Genomic DNA, 16,507 nt, shown 5'->3' on the forward strand with positions numbered 1-16,507 from the left:
TTTTATCGTGGCCACATATTTGTGTTTTTCCTCCAAGCCCCAGCATGTCCAGTGTCACCCGTTCGTCTCTGTCCAGCCCCACGTTGGGCGCCATTTGTGGTAAATATTGACTTCTCATTAATTACAAATTATCAGACCAGAGGTTTTGAATATCAGAAAATAGACTTTCTTCTCCATAATAAAGCCGAGAAAGAGCAGAGCAGACCCCAGAGCATTCTGAAGTCTCTCCTGGACACCTTCCAAAGTCTCTCCTGCACCTTCTAAAGTTTCAGTGTGTTTGTTACAATTTTTATACAGGATTATTTGACACACCCCTAAGTCTCTTTTTAACTCTTGACCATTTTTGAATAGGTTTTTAGTCTAAGGGGTCCTGCTATTCTTGGCTCTCAGCCCACTAGCTCATGTCAACAGAGATGTTACAGGTCTATGTCAGCAAAGTATAGATGCAACTTATGCAAAGGAACTAAGTGTTTACATACATTGTCATGATAGGATAATAACTTGATAATATGTTACTCATTCTAACTTCTGACACATATAGCTTCATAGAAGTATTTAACATAAATAATCAGTGCTTTACATATTCAGTTATTCTACACAATCAGTCACTCAGCCTTCTCCTAGTGTTGCTCCTGTGCAGGCATACTCATCTTACACAGACATATCACTGTATTTTTAACACAGGCTGGCATGTTTGCTGCAAACACTACATACATTTTGAGAAGAGAAAATTAACTGCTTTACACTTAGAAAATACTTCATACAGAGAGAATAGAAATCTTCTTCAGTGTGACCTAGTTTTTTATTGAATATAGACTCCGACTGAGCAGATAGAACAGGCACTTAGCAGGTAACCGAAATGACATCTCTGATGAAGACAGTGCATCTGCAACAACAGCACTAGTAAGAAAATATAAAGAAATCCTATTTTTTCCTATTTAATTTTATTTAATTCAGAAGAAAATTAACTTGTTTGAATTTATTTTTTATATAGTTTTATATTTGTCTTTATTTCTTTACTCATTTGTTAATAGAAGATTCCAAAGCTTTCTGCCTTGAGGAGCTGTTTGCTGTGGAGGACATGGCAATTGAAGCAAGAATGCAGACCAGCGTCAGCAGCACTACAGAGGAGATATAGAGATAATAAATAAGTACAGACTGCTTCCGTCTACACTGTCCTCAGTAAGTCCAGTAACCTGGTGGTGGGACATAAATGACACTCTGCCAATGCTTTCAGAATTGGCATCAAGGTATCTTTGCATGCAAGCATCATCCACAACCTCAGAGCGTACATTTTCCACTGCTGGGGACATTATCAGCCAGGAGCGGGCTTGTCTGTCTCCTGAAAAAGCAGACATGCTCATTTTTCTGAAGAAAACTGTTGAGTAATTTCAGTTGATCCTAAAAGATTAGTTCACCAAAAAATGAAAATTCTGTCATTAATTACCCTAATGTTGTTCCAAACCCATAAGATCTTTGTTTATCTTCAGAACACAAATAAAGATCATTTGGACTTAATCCAAGAGCTTTCTGATCCTCCCATAGATTTACTGGATAAGCATTTATCAATGCCCCGAAAGGAACCAAAAACATAATGTGGCGAGTAGGGTTGGGCATCGTTTGGGTTTTTTCGATACCGGTGCCTAATCGATACTTTTAAAACGATACCGGTGCCAAAACGGTGCCTGAATCGATACTTTTTAGCCCCAAAATGATGGTGGATGACTCTACAAAATAATTTTATTTGACAAAATATTTTTAAAAATAATTTTAACAGAACAATATGATTACAGTTTAAAGTAAACATAAATTCATACTGTATTACATTAATACATTTCCTTTGATCATTTGTTGGTGAGCATGAATTTAAGATTTGCATTATGAAATTACATTAGCTTACTATTAACCTGTGGGGGCGGGCAGGGGCCACGTACTTTTAGGAGCACATTTTAACATATATATCACAAAATACTTAACATTATTCATAGTCATTTTTGTTCATGCATCACTCTGCAGTCTTCATAAACAAGATAATTAAATAACTTAAACTCAAAATAATCTTCCTTGTTTATTTATTTGACAAGTAACGTTATACGGGTGTTGGAGAACACATTTCTAGCATTCAAGTACATCAAGGCACATTGCTGCACCTGTAAACTTTAACAGGCCTACAGCTGAAGTCGATTTATTTTGCCCTCCCATTCATTTACAATAATGTTTCTGAAAGTGTTTACACTGTTTCCTAAAAAATAATTATTCTGGAGTAATAATAAGTGCTATTTTTTATTGTTTATTTCGTGCATTAATAATGACCTAAACACATTGAATGACAGTAAAAAGTAGCAATTTTACTCAATAAATGCGTTAAAAATATCAACTGATTTATATATAGTCATTCAAATGAACTTAAAACGATAAAAAACTGCAACAAACATTTATTTAGGCCCGAACTACAAAACCAAATGAAAAACAATTTTAGTATCAGTTTTGCTTAAGTTGCACGCTAGTGTTGCAGGAGAGGGGAGTGGTCGATTTAAGACTAGCTATTTACGGGAGTTGTAGTCCATAGCGAAGTGTATTGTGGGTAGTGTAGTTCGACACGCATGCTGGATGATGTGAGCTCGCTGTGTGCTGTGCTGTGCTGCTGAAACTGAGGAAGAAAGTTTTACTCGGCTTTGTTTTATGTTCACTCAAGTTATTCCACCCGAGAGCTGTTCATAACTAGATAGAATAGACATAGAGATAGATTGATCTCTGCAGCAGCTGCCGGAGAGCTGCGCGCTGCAGACGCAGCTGGTGTGAAAGGCAAACGGCTGTGTGCTGCTTCTGCTCTCCATACGCGCTGCTCATGCGCTACTTTCGCTTGTGGTGTGAAACAGGCGTAACGTCCTTGCTGCAGCACCAAAATTAGGCACTGAAATTCATACGCTGATTTAATAATGGTACGTATCGGTTACCTAGCAGGTTTCGGTACCCAATCCTAGTGGCGAGTATGCTGATGCCACGTCGCCTTGGTCCCGGATTCACCCCAGCTGTCACTTAATCAGCACGGATCGATCCCAGCTGGAGCTCATCAGCAGACACTCGTATAAGCCATCCCCAAACACAAGGAAGACGAGCTTCATTTCACTCAATAGCCGCATTTCCACTATCGGGCCAGTGCGAGCCAGGGCTTTAATCGGGCCGGGCCGGGCCGGGCCAATAGCCCGGGAGGTTGAGAAATGAGACCGAAATCATGTCGCGTTTCCACTGTCGGGCTAGTAGCTCATGTCGTAAATATTGACTTCTCATCAATTACAAATTATCAGACCAGAGGTTTTGAATATCAGAAAATAGACTTTATTCTCCATAATAAAGCCGAGAAAGAGCAGAGCAGACCCCAGAGCATTCTGAAGTCTCTGTGTTGCTCCTGTGCAGGCATACTCATCTTACACAGACATATCACTGTATTTTTAACACAGGCTGGCATGTTTGCTGCAAACACTACATACATTTTGTGAAGAGAAAATTAACTGCTTTACACTTAGAAAATACTTCATACAGAGAGAATAAAATCTTCTTCAATCCCTCCTCTTAAGACTTTAGTCTTAATATTATTGTCTTTTAACCCCAAAGTGCAATTTCATAATCCAGTTCTCTTAATTACCTCTATCTAGTGTCTGAAATTAGCCACATAGCTGTTATCAATTGACTAGATTATGCCACTGTACTTTGACAGAAGTCCAGCCAAACATCTCCCCTTTCTCTTTTGATTTGAAGGAAGTAAAAGACTGTACTCTCTTTTTCTCTTAACACATCAAAGACAACAATGTTTTAAGCATAAGTATTCAGTTGGTTCAGTGCTAGCTGCTAGTGTTCACACTCATGTAGAATATACTGAAGTGATATTATATATAGGTACCATGAAAGCAATATGCAAACAAAATCAATATGCAAACGTAAAAAGCATCAAATGTTGATCTTGATCTTTCCTCATCCTTGTTTCTCTTCTTCTGAGCTATCAGCATCTTCACTTGACTTTAATAGATGTTAATGGAGATGTGTGGTTGAGAGTCTGAGTTCTGGAATCTGCAGTTGTGCATTCATCATCCCTTGATTTGTGACACTTCTGTATGTGGTATTCAGGCACATTATTAGAATCACTCTTTTCTTTGCTCTGATAAACTCTTGCTTCCACACGTGGCACTTAGTAGTTAAGAGCTTTGGAATATTCAGGCTCCTCTGTTTCCAGTCAGCTTTCCTTTGCTGGAGTTGTTGCCTTTCGCTCCTTTGAGGCATTGGTAACTCATCAATGGCATCCCCTTTGGCAGCTGTTGGATTTGCCCTCATCCAGATATGGTCCTTTCCTCCTGAGCTCTCCAGAGCATCCACAGATAGACTCGATCAGCTGGACCAATTGGACCTTATATCTCTGCTCTCTCACATGGCTCCTTTCTGGTTTCCTGCACAGATATCGCTTTGCACATAGCAATTATTTGTTTCTTCATAAAAGTCCCTACTGCATTAGACATCTTTGCAAACCATTCCAAGAGGTTATGTGCATGGTTATAGGTGAGATTATATGCCAGGTTTTATGCAAAGTTTCATGTGGTTTCTTGCAAGGGTCATGCGGTTTCTTGCAAGGTTTCTTTCAAGGGTCGACCCAATAGCAGTTCATGCGATGCGGTGTTAGATGCTTGTTTCTGTCAGTTTCCATGCCATCACTTACCAATGCACTTGTAAACACATTAATCCCATTAAGTTTATTATTTTCAAATATTTAATTGAGCGTTGGTCTTGATGGATCATCTTCACCTCTTTCAGCCATTTCTGGTAACTGAGCATAATACAATTATTCTCTCTTTTGCTTTATTCATAATTTTTCATACTTCTTTAGATGTTTTTATTTATTGATCATTCATTAACTTCATGAATGCAAACCCATTATGAACTTATTTCTGAAGGCATTTCGAAATTTAGGAAATACTTCTCTTGTCACAGATGTAATAACTGTTCCTGCTTCATAATTTGCTTCTAGTATTACTCCAATCATCTACTCATCATAGTTTCTTAACAGTGCTTGTTTACAGAATAATTCTCTATCTAGTCAACACCAAAAACAGTCATCATCTCACTGTTTGGAGCAATGGTCTCCACTCAAGTCTTTTAATTGAACTAGAGCTCTGTGAAGCTGTAGATAATTCAATCATCCACATATTGTGACAGTGTCCATACTATGATCTTCTCCCTTATTATAACCCTTTATGCATTCTGGTGTATACAGTATATGCTATTCACCAAGCTACACGAGTACAAATAAGTTTCTACCCTCCTCTGGTAGTTACCTAAAATAAACTCAATAGAAACCAAACCACTTAAAATATTTACCATCCAAAAGAACATATCTTTACATACAATATTAACTTCAGCTGGAAAATCTTTTCTTATTGATTTTCTTAAATCATAACCTAAACATTAAGCGTCTTTTATCTGTCTTGATTAACCATTTATTTTAACTATCAAATTAACTTCAATTAAATATTATTAGTTACTTATAATTTATTACTACTTTAAATTTAAATAGAAATGTCTAGGACAGATTGCATATTACATTATCTAGATGTTTCTATTAGTGCTCCTATTTTTACACAAACTTTTCAATAGTGTTTAATACCTATTTCAGCATTTAGTGGTTTTCTTTATGGGCAAATCTACATCTGATTTAATTTTAACCCTGACTATGCTGGCTGATTTTATCTGCATCTCAGTCCTGTAATGACAATCATTTAGTTGGAATTTGACACTTCTTTCTTTTACTAATCAATTTTCAGAGCTATATATTAATTCCTTTTTCGTCCTAATTTATGGTACTGTCTTTTGGCTAACATTTATTTCTTAAGGCATTCTCATTAAACTAGTTGTTCATACAATTTTGATGCACTTTTTTATCAGCCGACTAAAACTTACTGTATGTTTTGTAAATTTCTCTTTGCTCTGTTTAACTATTATTCCTTAATATTTTTTTTCAAATTATTTTTCACATATGTTTTCATGTGAAACAATATCTTTTTCTTAAACACTTTTCTCTTTCAATTTTTCTTATAGTAATTTAGAACTGTTACTTTTTGACCTTATCATGTCCTATGAATTCATTAAAATTGTTGTTTCAATCTTCTCTTTAACTATAAATAATTTTTCTAGATTTGAATTTTTCCAGTTTTCAATATCCAATCTTGATTTAGGTCATTCACAATAATATTATGCTTAGATATTATTGCCTTATCAAAAGCTTTTTCTTTTTCTTTAGTTAGTCTGCTGCATTGTAATTTATCATTCTATGTTTAAGGAACTTTATGATTAAACCAATTGAAACTTAAACCTAAATTATTTAACATTCATCATAATATATTATTTAACAATACACATTTAAAGTTTCATCTTAAAATGTAGCTTTTTCAGTCCTCAGTAAAACCTGAGTATGCAGTGCCTGCATCACTGCTGTAGCATGTCACAAGTGTCAACAGCCATTTTGCTCATTGTGTTTTTCAAACACCTTTCCATTTGCCAGTGTACTCAGAGATGTCTGGTAGGTACAAGACTACAGTCCCCCAAAGTTCATCCCTATGTCTTCTTAATTAATATATATAGAATTTAGCTCATGACTTAATAAAATATATATATATATATATATTTTTTTTTCCATTTTTTCATTCATCAAATAAAGACTCCTTTTGTAGTTTAACAACTTATTTTCTCTAATTATTTTTCATTCTCAATCATTTTTATCATATGTAAATATGCTTAATTTTCTATTTGTTAAATGTTCTTATAATTAATTTCTTTGGCTTCAGATTGTGCTTCACTTATTTTTCCTAATCTTATTCTAGTGTTTCCTCACTAGTTACATTACATCTTACACTATTTTAATTTCTCTAACATTTCCATACCTGTTTTAATTCAACAGTACTATATGGTGGCCTAATGTCTAATATACCTGTTCAAAATCCTTACTGCAATAGCTTCAAGTTCATAGTACTATTTTAACTCCCCATGTTTGTTTACTTTAAGCATTTTTCCTATCTGAAATGCAATTTTTAATTCTCAATTACCTTTTAAGTACATAAAATATTAACTATATAATTTTTGAACTCACTATTATGTTCTTTCATTTCTCCTCAGTGTCTATGCTTTACATCTGACTCACTGCTTTTACTACAAATAGCTGTTGGCTCAGATGACAGCCTGTAGCTGACTTTAAAACAGATGACAACAGTCAACTTACTCCACAACAATTTTTTATTGCACTTAAACATAATTTTATCTTTTAAAGCCAAATCTTGTTTTCTTCAAAATGTTGCTGTTTTTTCTAATTTTTATCTTATATTACTTTATAATATATATTTTTAAACATCTTCTCTTTTAATTCTATTAAACAATGTTTGGACTTCTTTTTTCTCCATTTTCCTATGCTTCTTTTCCTTTTCAAAAATTAGCATTTTTGTCTCTTAGATTTTCCTAATTCATTTTTTTAAGCTTATTTTCCTTAAACATTTGATCATTAACTCTTCAATTAATCAATATTCATTAAAGTTTTTTCTTCTAATTCTTTATTTACTCAAATTATTAACTTATCTTTTTTTTTACTGATTTAGTAAATTTATTTCCTGATCAATATAACTATTAATCTCCATATGTAATTATTTCCATGCTTCAATTTTTTTATTTCTTAATATTTATTAGTATAGCTTCTAGTTGCATTTTTATTAACACTTTTTATTTATTAAATCTTATTCTATCATGTATATTTTCTTATTTCATTTATCTTATTACATTACTTTATATTTCTATTTATTTAATACCTTATAATATATCTTTACTCTTTAGCTTCTATCTGTCCTGTGAAACTTTTGTTCTTAAAATAGACAGATTCTTACCACTCCTGAAGCAGACCTTCTTCCAGACTGTCGACATGTCAGGAATTTCAGTCCCCTCTCTGCCTATAGTTCATACTTAAAAACACTTCAAACACACAGAGATTATTCAGAAAAATGTTTAACTCGTATATTCTTGTTTTTAGTCTGTGTCTTTCAAATGCAATATGATCTCAATTAATTTTATGAGGCTTAAACCTCCTCTGTATCACAATATCTTCCCTCAACTGCATCACTCTCTATCTTATTGTTCATAAAATCACACAACATATGCAGTCCTTCTTTTATATTATAATATAAAACGATAATTCTTTTAAACTCACTCTTATTGCAAACATACTTCTAAACACAATCATACTTCTCACTCGTCCTAACCTCATCTCTTACACTGTGTAACCTGAACCTCACCTCTATTCTAGTCTCTCTAGATCAAAGGTGATAGCTTCTAAGCACCCCAGCAACACAGACAAATACACAAATACTTACAATTACATAAATACACCTCACTCCTCTTGAGTGACCTGTCCGAGCAGCCTCTAACCTTAGAGCTATAACCACAGAATTCTCCACTACACTCCTCTTGAGTGACCTGTTACTTCTGCTCCCGTCTTTACTGTTCTTCAGTAAAAATAGCATTTCACAGGATTCTTGCCTTTTTTCCCCCAGCCTCCTGAATACTAATATTTATCATTATTAAAACAGAACGGGTACTCCGAGGTCTTTGCGCGCTTCTCTCTACTTTATTAATCTGCTTTAATCTCTTAACTGTCACCACACTTTAAGAACTTCCTTTTAAAACTTAAAAATGCTCTAGGCATAATCTTCATCATTAAAAAATTTCCCAAACATGAGTAACAGTTACTAGTTAACGTTTATCCTATCCGTCAAGGCCCTCTTAGGAAAACACAGATCATTTGCATGCAAATTGTTATTTTCTTCTGGTATTCAAAACCCCATTGTTTTCCTTTTATATCTTTACTTTTACTTTTTTAGTTTTACTTGTAGTTCTTTATAGCTGGAGAAACAGTTCAAGTGACTTTTTACCGTTACAAGCAGGTCCTTGGTAGAAAAAACACAAACGTATAAGCGAAAATTGCTTACCGTTTTTTATCGTGGCCACATATTTGTGTTTTTCCTCCAAGCCTCAGCATGTCCAGTGTCACCTGTCTATCTCTTTCCAGCCGCACGTGCGGGCGCCATTTGTCGTAAATATTGACTTCTCATCAATTACAAATTATCAGACCAGAGGTTTTGAATATCAGAAAATAGACTTTATTCTCCATAATAAAGCCGAGAAAGAGCAGAGCAGACCCCAGAGCATTCTGAAGTCTCTCCTGGACACCTTCCAAAGTCTCTCCTGCTCCTTCTCCTTTATTTATGTTTTTGACACACCCCTATGTGTCTCTTTTTAACTTTTGACCATTTTTGAATAGGTTTTCTAGTCTAAGGGGTCCTGCTATTCTTGGCTCTCAGCCCACTAGCTCATGTCAACAGAGATGTTACAGGTCTATGTCAGCAAATTATAGATGCAACTTATGCAAAGGAACTAAGTGTTTACATACATTGTTATGATAGGATAATAACTTGATAATATGTTACTCATTCTAACTTCTGACACATATAGCTTCATAGAAGTATTTAACATAAATAATCAGTGCTTTACATATTCAGTTATTCTACACAATCAGTCACTCAGCCTTCTCCTAGTGTTGCTCCTGTGCAGGCATACTCATCTTACACAGACATATCACTGTATTTTTAACACAGGCTGGCATGTTTGCTGCAAACACTACATACATTTTGTGAAGAGAAAATTAACTGCTTTACACTTAGAAAATACTTCATACAGAGAGAATAAAATCTTCTTCACTCACAGCGCGTCACGCAAACACCGCCCACAGAACGTCCCCGAATCAAACGTCACACAACCCGCCCACTTCAGTGGGAATCAGGACAGGCAGATAAAGCACACCATAGAATTATCACGAAACGAAACCATTAAAATGAAGACAACCGAAACAAACAAATGACACGTTACTGTACAGCATTACATGAAATGTCTATACGCACAGACCTGTGTATTTCCATTCATTACATTTTAGTCGCCGACCGACTGTTGGCATTGTGCATCGAGTGCTCTCGCCATTAACGGAGGGACCCAACACAGAGAGCGCACACATCCATAATATAAAGCCACAGAAATTCTCGTTTATAACTCGATATGGCATGTATTTTATAACATCCTCGTTTTGATAGACATCGTGTTAAGTGTTTCCGGCACAAGAGCGAGTAGCCTAATAAAATATAGCCATATTTGTTGCGCTCGGCAGCTATTCACTAAAGCTCTTCATTTAAAGTTTCATTTATAAATTTAACCACATCATATAAAAACATAAACAGTTGTTTGAGGATAAAGAACACATTTTGTGTTTGGACTTTCCCCCGATGCGTTTAAAGCAGCGAGCGCTGCGCAGGACTGAGTGACAGAAAAAAAGGTAGGAAAGATTCTGCTTTCACTCACCCAAATGATGCTCTGTTTGCGCGATTTGATTAATATCATCGCAACCAAATACTTTATAAATAATATTTCAAACCTTCTCCGGTGTTAATTGTTTTTAGAAAATATCGAAAATCTTTTTTTTCCAGACAGGTCTTTGTAAAATGAAAGTTAGGATATAAGTGGCTTTAAAACGGTTTGATTTATGTATTGTATATAGGCTACCTACATATAGCTAGCTTTTGTTTATTTTATATTGGTTTATTTATTTAATGCGATTTATATATATATATATATATATATATATATATATATATATATATATATATATATATATATATCCGATATTTGTAATTCTTTAAATTATATTTCAATATAGCTTAGGCTATTTTATCTAGATATGACACTATATTGTTTAAAGTCTATGAAAGTGGGCATGTAATTTGTTAAGTTTTATGTCTTTCTGTTGTATTTATATTGTGTATTATCTCCAAAATAAATACAGAAAAAAGCCGCTCGCGGCATAACAGAGCTGTGAAGGAGCGCTCTTGCCCGGTCTCACACACACATACAGGCATTTAAACGCGCACAAACAAACATTTTACCCTTGACAAAAACTCTGGAAAACCTTTACTGTCTGCTGTATCTTTAATATGGTGTAAAGATTATTATGCGTTATTGAAACATAAAGGAGAACGCAGCAAAGAACGTCACTATAAATTTAAACTACTTTATTATTTTATGCAGCAGCCTTACATTTTAAAAGGGAAACATAAGGGTGATCATACGCAAAAAGATCCCAGACTATAAGGCTAGATGTTTTCTTTCCCTTATTTCTTTATTTGTTTGGCGCATGTGCTCATGTGCAACCAGAAAACTGCCCGCCTCTCCTTTCACTCCGCCCGAAGCCCCAGCGGGCCCTCCTTGGCCCAAGGCAGGGCCGGAGTGGGACTCTTTTTCAGCCCTGGAGTTTTAAGCCTTAGACCGGCCCACCGCAGTTCACGACTGACTATATTAAAATAAGGTCATTTCCAATTCAGTTTCTAATTACACTATCACGTCTTTTTTTTTTTTTTTTTTTTTTGAGAAAACAGCTGCTTTAGAACTTTAAATGTTCAAAAACCCTAACAGTATTATATGTCTTAACAATAAAACTATAATTAAAAAAAAAAAAAACATACTCAGACAAGAATCAAACCCGGATCGGCAGCGTCGTAATCTAACGTGCTAACCACTGGACCACAACTGTTGTATATGAAGGACTGACTCATCAGTAATATCATCATTAACCTGTAGGCAGAGCAGAGCTGCGGTAAAATAATCAATAAGAAGACTGTAGTCAAGTAAGTAAATAAATTAATTTAAAAAGTGTGACTGCTGAGAGCAACAGATTCTGGAGCTAGGGACACCGGCCCTCGCGGCCAAAAAACGGACCGGCCCACCGGGAATTCTCCCGGTCCTCCCGATTAGCCAAACTGGGCCTGGCCCAAGGTATTTGGCGGGCCTAATAAGGCCGGCCGCTGGCCCCAAGAAAGCCCCGCTTTGGCCCGATTAGGCCCCGGAAATGACAGTGGAAACGCGACTGGCCTTGACTTGCTCGCTTTAGGCGCGATAGTGGAAACGCAGCTAATGACTCCCTGTGCTAATGTCTGTGTCTCTCTGTCTCTCCTCTCTAGCGGACTCCAGCAGTTGACCGATCCTTCACCAGAACTCTCACTCAAACTCACATTCTCCCTGGAGCACCAGAGCACCTATCCACTGAAGAGCACCATATTCATCTCATTTTACGTACTTCACTATATAAATAAATCACCCTCCGGAGACCTGTTTGTAACACCAACGCTTTGTGTATGTGTTTTTCCTCTGACTCGCCACAATAGTCAAAATAAGTTCATGTGGCATAAGTTGTTCAATTATAATTATATGAAGCTAAACAAAAATAACTTTATTTTACAATTTATCTATGGGAGGATTAGAAAGCTCTTGGATTAAATGCAAAATATCTTCATTTGTAGATAATTAATGACAGAATTTCAATTTTTGGGTGAACTAAACCTTTAAGCAGCTGTAAGCCTCACAAATACGTAAAATTAATTGACTGAAAACTGCTTGAACTTTATTAAAACTGTTTGCACTAATATATTGTGTTAACTACACAGAGGCATGCAGCAGTGGCAACGTCAAAAGAAAGCTTCCCCTAAATCGAGACTAAAGGTTACTTTCTTTGGGGAAGCAGGCACAGACTCTGGTGCCCTACGCAAAGACAGTAGCTAACAGGTCATAATAATTTCGAAGAGGAATTTCAGATCAGATTTCTTTAATTACAACGTCATTTCTGTTGTGCAGTAATGTTAGCAGAGATCGAAGACCGATTGTTCATCTGTGGTGCAGACAAAAGAGGAAAGAGTCCCCTCTACAGCATTAACAGCGTAGGTCAGAATTACTTCAGGTGTGCAGTTTTGATTACAGGTTGTGAATCACATGTATTACTGTTGAACTGTTGATGTCACATGCACTAATTTACAGATATTCTTATTTACCTTTCGGGACCTTGAACATGACAGAAGAAGGTGAGGGAACAGACCCCGAAATGCAGACGAGCTAAAGGCCGATATCAAAGCAACTTGGGCTACAATAGTACCTCAACTTTGTCGAAGGCCGATCGCCTCCATATTGAGGACATAATACAGTACATTAACACATTTTTCAGAAGGCCAGCGTGTGTTTAAGATCCGTTTTATTGGTCAAATGAAATATGCTAATTTTGTGAAATACTGGATTTGAGTTTTTTCATGTTTATCCATAATCATTTAAATTGAAACAAAGGATTGAAATACTTCATTTTGTGTGTTGTGAACTAATAACACATAAGTTAAACTTTTTAAAACAAATTATTCCAATTTTTTTGGCACATACCTGTAGTCTGACCTGTCACCTAAAACGTTTTTGCCATGGCAAACCCTACCAGGAGCATCAGCCCCCAAAAACATAGCTGTAGGATCACTCAGGCAGTGTTTCAGACACAATTTTCTTATTGCTCCCTAATCTCAAAATCTGCAAGAGTAGAGGGATTTGACGCGACCGCCATTTTTAAAAGTGAAATCGAATAGGAAGAAAATGGGAAGAAATCCAGAAGTATTGCTTGGAGTTACTAGGAACGTTGTGCACTTGGCTGTATATCTTATCAGGGAAGAGAACGTGACACAAATTTATCATTTCACTGCCTTCTGAGTGACCCAAAGGTCCGTTCTGAATGAACAGTGAAAATAAAAAGGGATGTCAGAGCTCATTTTCAGCTAAGTTAAGGAAAATGCCACTAGTTAGCTAACCTTTCCCAAACACATTTTAGATGCCATTTATCAAACTCGAGTTAATAAAACAGAAATGACTGGCCGTGAAGGTCATCAGTTCACCCACCGCTGTTTACTGAGTGCAAACACAGATGAGGGATCCACTTGATGACTCGAATGATCTTCGTGGCTGCTTCACGCTTCAGTGTTCGTGTGTCTGGGCCCTGTCATACACCCGGTTTAAGGTGTGATGCAACTGTTGTTTGCTAGTTTCAGCTGGACATTTTGACGTTTTGCAGCACGCTGTTTAAATAGCAAATACATTTGCGTACTGCTCTAAAAAAGGAGGTGTGCTGAGGCGCATTGTTGGCACGTTGCTATTTTGAGGAACTAAACTGTTCAATAGACCAGCTGAGAGGAGGTCTAAAGTCCAGCGCAGAGCGAGTCAGTTGTGCATATTGCTTAAACATTGCTTAATACACACAGGATGTGCAGCAATACGCAAATATCTTTACCAATATTATTTATTATATGCAGATTATATTTGTTTTATTAAAAACCAGCTTCGATTTGCCCACCTGTCAACTCACCGGGTTACATAGGCTGAAGCAGGCAAGCCCCCACAGTGTTTACCTGCTGCCATGAACTGAAGTCTAGGAGTTCTTGAGTATGTTACTCTTAAACAGCTGAAAGATTGAAGGTTCAGGCGTTCATAAGTGGACCACTCCCTGCAAGAGGGACAAATATGTTTTCACGGCTTCTTGGTCTAAATGTATGGCTACAGAAAACATGTAACAAGAAAGGACTGAATTTCATCGACAACTTCAATCTCTTCTGGAACCAAAGACAGCTGTTTACATCAGACGGCCTTCATCCAAACAAACTTGGTGCAAAAGTGCTAAAGGACAATATTTTTTTCTCCCTCAATCATCCATCAGCTGTGTGTGCCACTGAACTGAATTGTACACACACACCTAGCAAATGTCCAGATGACCACAGGACTTCAAATCAGCTCCTGAGTGGACTTGTGGCTGACGAATCACCCAAGGACAGTGATAATGCCACACAGCCAACACACCCAATGTTGATAGGGACACTATCAGTTGCCCTCTGCTCAACACAGGCAGACTGTGACGCATCAGAACAGCATCAAGTCTCGTCACTCAAAAATGATCCTCAGGAAAACATATTTCTGCAGACAGAATCTCCAGATGCACAGCCTCTGTCACCGGACACGTTCTCATTGTCACAATGTTCACCACTCTTGGGTTTTTCAAAAAAGATGGAGGAACTGGTGTATGCTGGAACTAAACTTTCACACTCCATTGCCGCAAGCCCCCAGTTACCAACCAAAAAGCGGCCTGCTCCACAACCACCTATGAGCCCACCTGGAAGAGCCCTCCGATCACACCGCCAGGGCCCAAACAACAACGCCCCATCTTCAGCTGGTGAACACAAGAGCTCTCTGTGATGTGTGTCGGGGGCCTGCTTAGATAACAGTGTCTTTATCAAATGTTTTCAGAACAAGCAGGAACCCAGTGTGTCTGCAGCTTTCTCTAAGCAGATATGTGTTGTGTTAAGTGACAGAAAACCAAAGACTTCATCAGGCCGTTTAGCAAATCATTCAAATCTGGTGTCTATTAAATGTAGATCTGAGACTACTATAGAAAAAACAGCTAAAACTGTTAAGTTAGCGCTTTTAAACGTCAGATCACTCAATAATAAGTCACTTTTAGTCAATGATTTTATCAACACAAATAGCCTTGATTTTATGCTTTTAACTGAAACTTGGCTAGATGACAGTTGTAGCGCAGCAGTTCTAAATGAAGCAGCTCCTTTAAACTTTGACTTTTTGAGTGTTTGCAGAGCTAATAGGAGAGGTGGAGGCATCGCTGCCCTGTTTAAAGATGTGTATGAATGTAAACAAGTGTCATTTGGTGACTATTTTTCTTTTGAATATCTGAGTATAGCACTAAAAGGGTCTCCACGCATCTTACTGATCATTATCTACAGACCTCCAAAATATTCTCCAGCTTTTATTGATGATTTTACAGAGCTGTTATCAATAGTAACATCTGAATATGATTATTTTAGTATTGCTGGGGATTTTAATATTCACACTGATAATCCAGAAATCAATGCTGTAAAAGAACTGATGACTGTTTTTAACACTTTTGATCTGACTCAGCATGTTCAAGGACCCACACACAATCGTGGACACACCCTTGATCTACTTATAACTAAGGGTTTACACATTTCATCGACTGTTGTTAAGGATGTGGCACTATCTGATCATTTCTGTATCTTTTTTGATATATTGATCACTCCAGCTATTAAAGACAGATCTGTCTCTGTCAGAAAGAGATGCATAAATGAGAACACCAGTGAGCAGTTTATGAAGGCCATATCACTAGCACCAAGTATATCTGCAGATTCTGTTGATTCTCTCCTTGATTTGTTTAATTCTAAAATTGAGAATGTCATAAATGACATCGCTCCTGTTAAAGTCAAGAAGATGACTGGCAGGCAAAAGGGATCTTGGACAAGGTCACCGAGAGTACAAATGATGAAAAGACAGTGCAGAAAAGCTGAGCGTATGTGGAGAAAGACGAAACTAGTAGTCCATTATAACATCTATAAAGACAGTCTTCATGCCTTTAATATGGAACTAAACACTGCTAGACAGACTTTCTTTTCAAGCCTTATAAACAGCAACTTAAATAATGCTCGCACACTCTTTGCAACGATAGAGAGACTCACAAACCCCCCCAGTCAGATTCCAAGTGAGCTCCTCTCTGAAAGCAAATGTA

General features: G+C 36.8%; 2 protein-coding genes and 1 long non-coding RNA gene across 12 annotated transcripts in view; 2 read left to right on the top strand and 1 right to left on the bottom strand.

Annotated features, from left to right (window-relative positions):
* Positions 1-12,247, top strand: part of LOC147833422 (uncharacterized) — a 39,474-nt gene extending 27,227 nt beyond the window's left edge. For 6 of the 8 annotated variants that reach the window (XM_087287586.1, XM_087287593.1, XM_087287594.1 and 3 more), the window contains one exon: positions 12,084-12,247. The gene's annotated coding sequence lies outside the window, so the exon portion shown is untranslated. Of the gene's footprint in view, positions 1-815; positions 904-1,034; positions 1,183-12,083 lie in introns of all 8 variants that reach the window. The other 2 variants (XM_087287588.1, XM_087287592.1) reach the window with 1 other exon arrangement.
* LOC141378282 (uncharacterized) lies at positions 3,317-8,361 on the bottom strand. Of its 2 annotated transcripts, XR_015511883.1 has the most exons (4): positions 8,234-8,361; positions 7,914-7,998; positions 4,709-4,816; positions 3,317-4,442 (listed from the first exon to the last, which is right to left on the bottom strand). It is a non-coding gene; the product is annotated as an uncharacterized LOC141378282 (long non-coding RNA). The 2 variants fall into 2 exon arrangements; XR_015511884.1 differs by lacking the exon at positions 4,709-4,816.
* Positions 12,248-12,596: 349 nt separating the features above from the next.
* The window catches only part of LOC137487301 (uncharacterized), a 133,883-nt gene continuing 129,972 nt past the window's right edge, over positions 12,597-16,507 (top strand). Inside the window, exons 1-2 of one of the 2 annotated variants that reach the window (XM_087287568.1) lie at positions 12,597-12,684; positions 12,754-12,840. In XM_087287568.1, the coding sequence (XP_087143694.1) occupies positions 12,756-12,840 (85 nt within the window). In that variant the 5' untranslated portion in view covers positions 12,597-12,684; positions 12,754-12,755. Of the gene's footprint in view, positions 12,841-16,507 lie in introns of both variants that reach the window. The other variant, XM_087287569.1, reaches the window with a different exon arrangement.

The sequence above is a fragment of the Danio rerio genome, chromosome 16 (genome assembly GCF_052040795.2).
Source record: "Danio rerio strain M-AB ecotype USA chromosome 16, GRCz13ab, whole genome shotgun sequence".
In the NCBI taxonomy this organism is placed as follows: domain Eukaryota; kingdom Metazoa; phylum Chordata; class Actinopteri; order Cypriniformes; family Danionidae; genus Danio; species Danio rerio.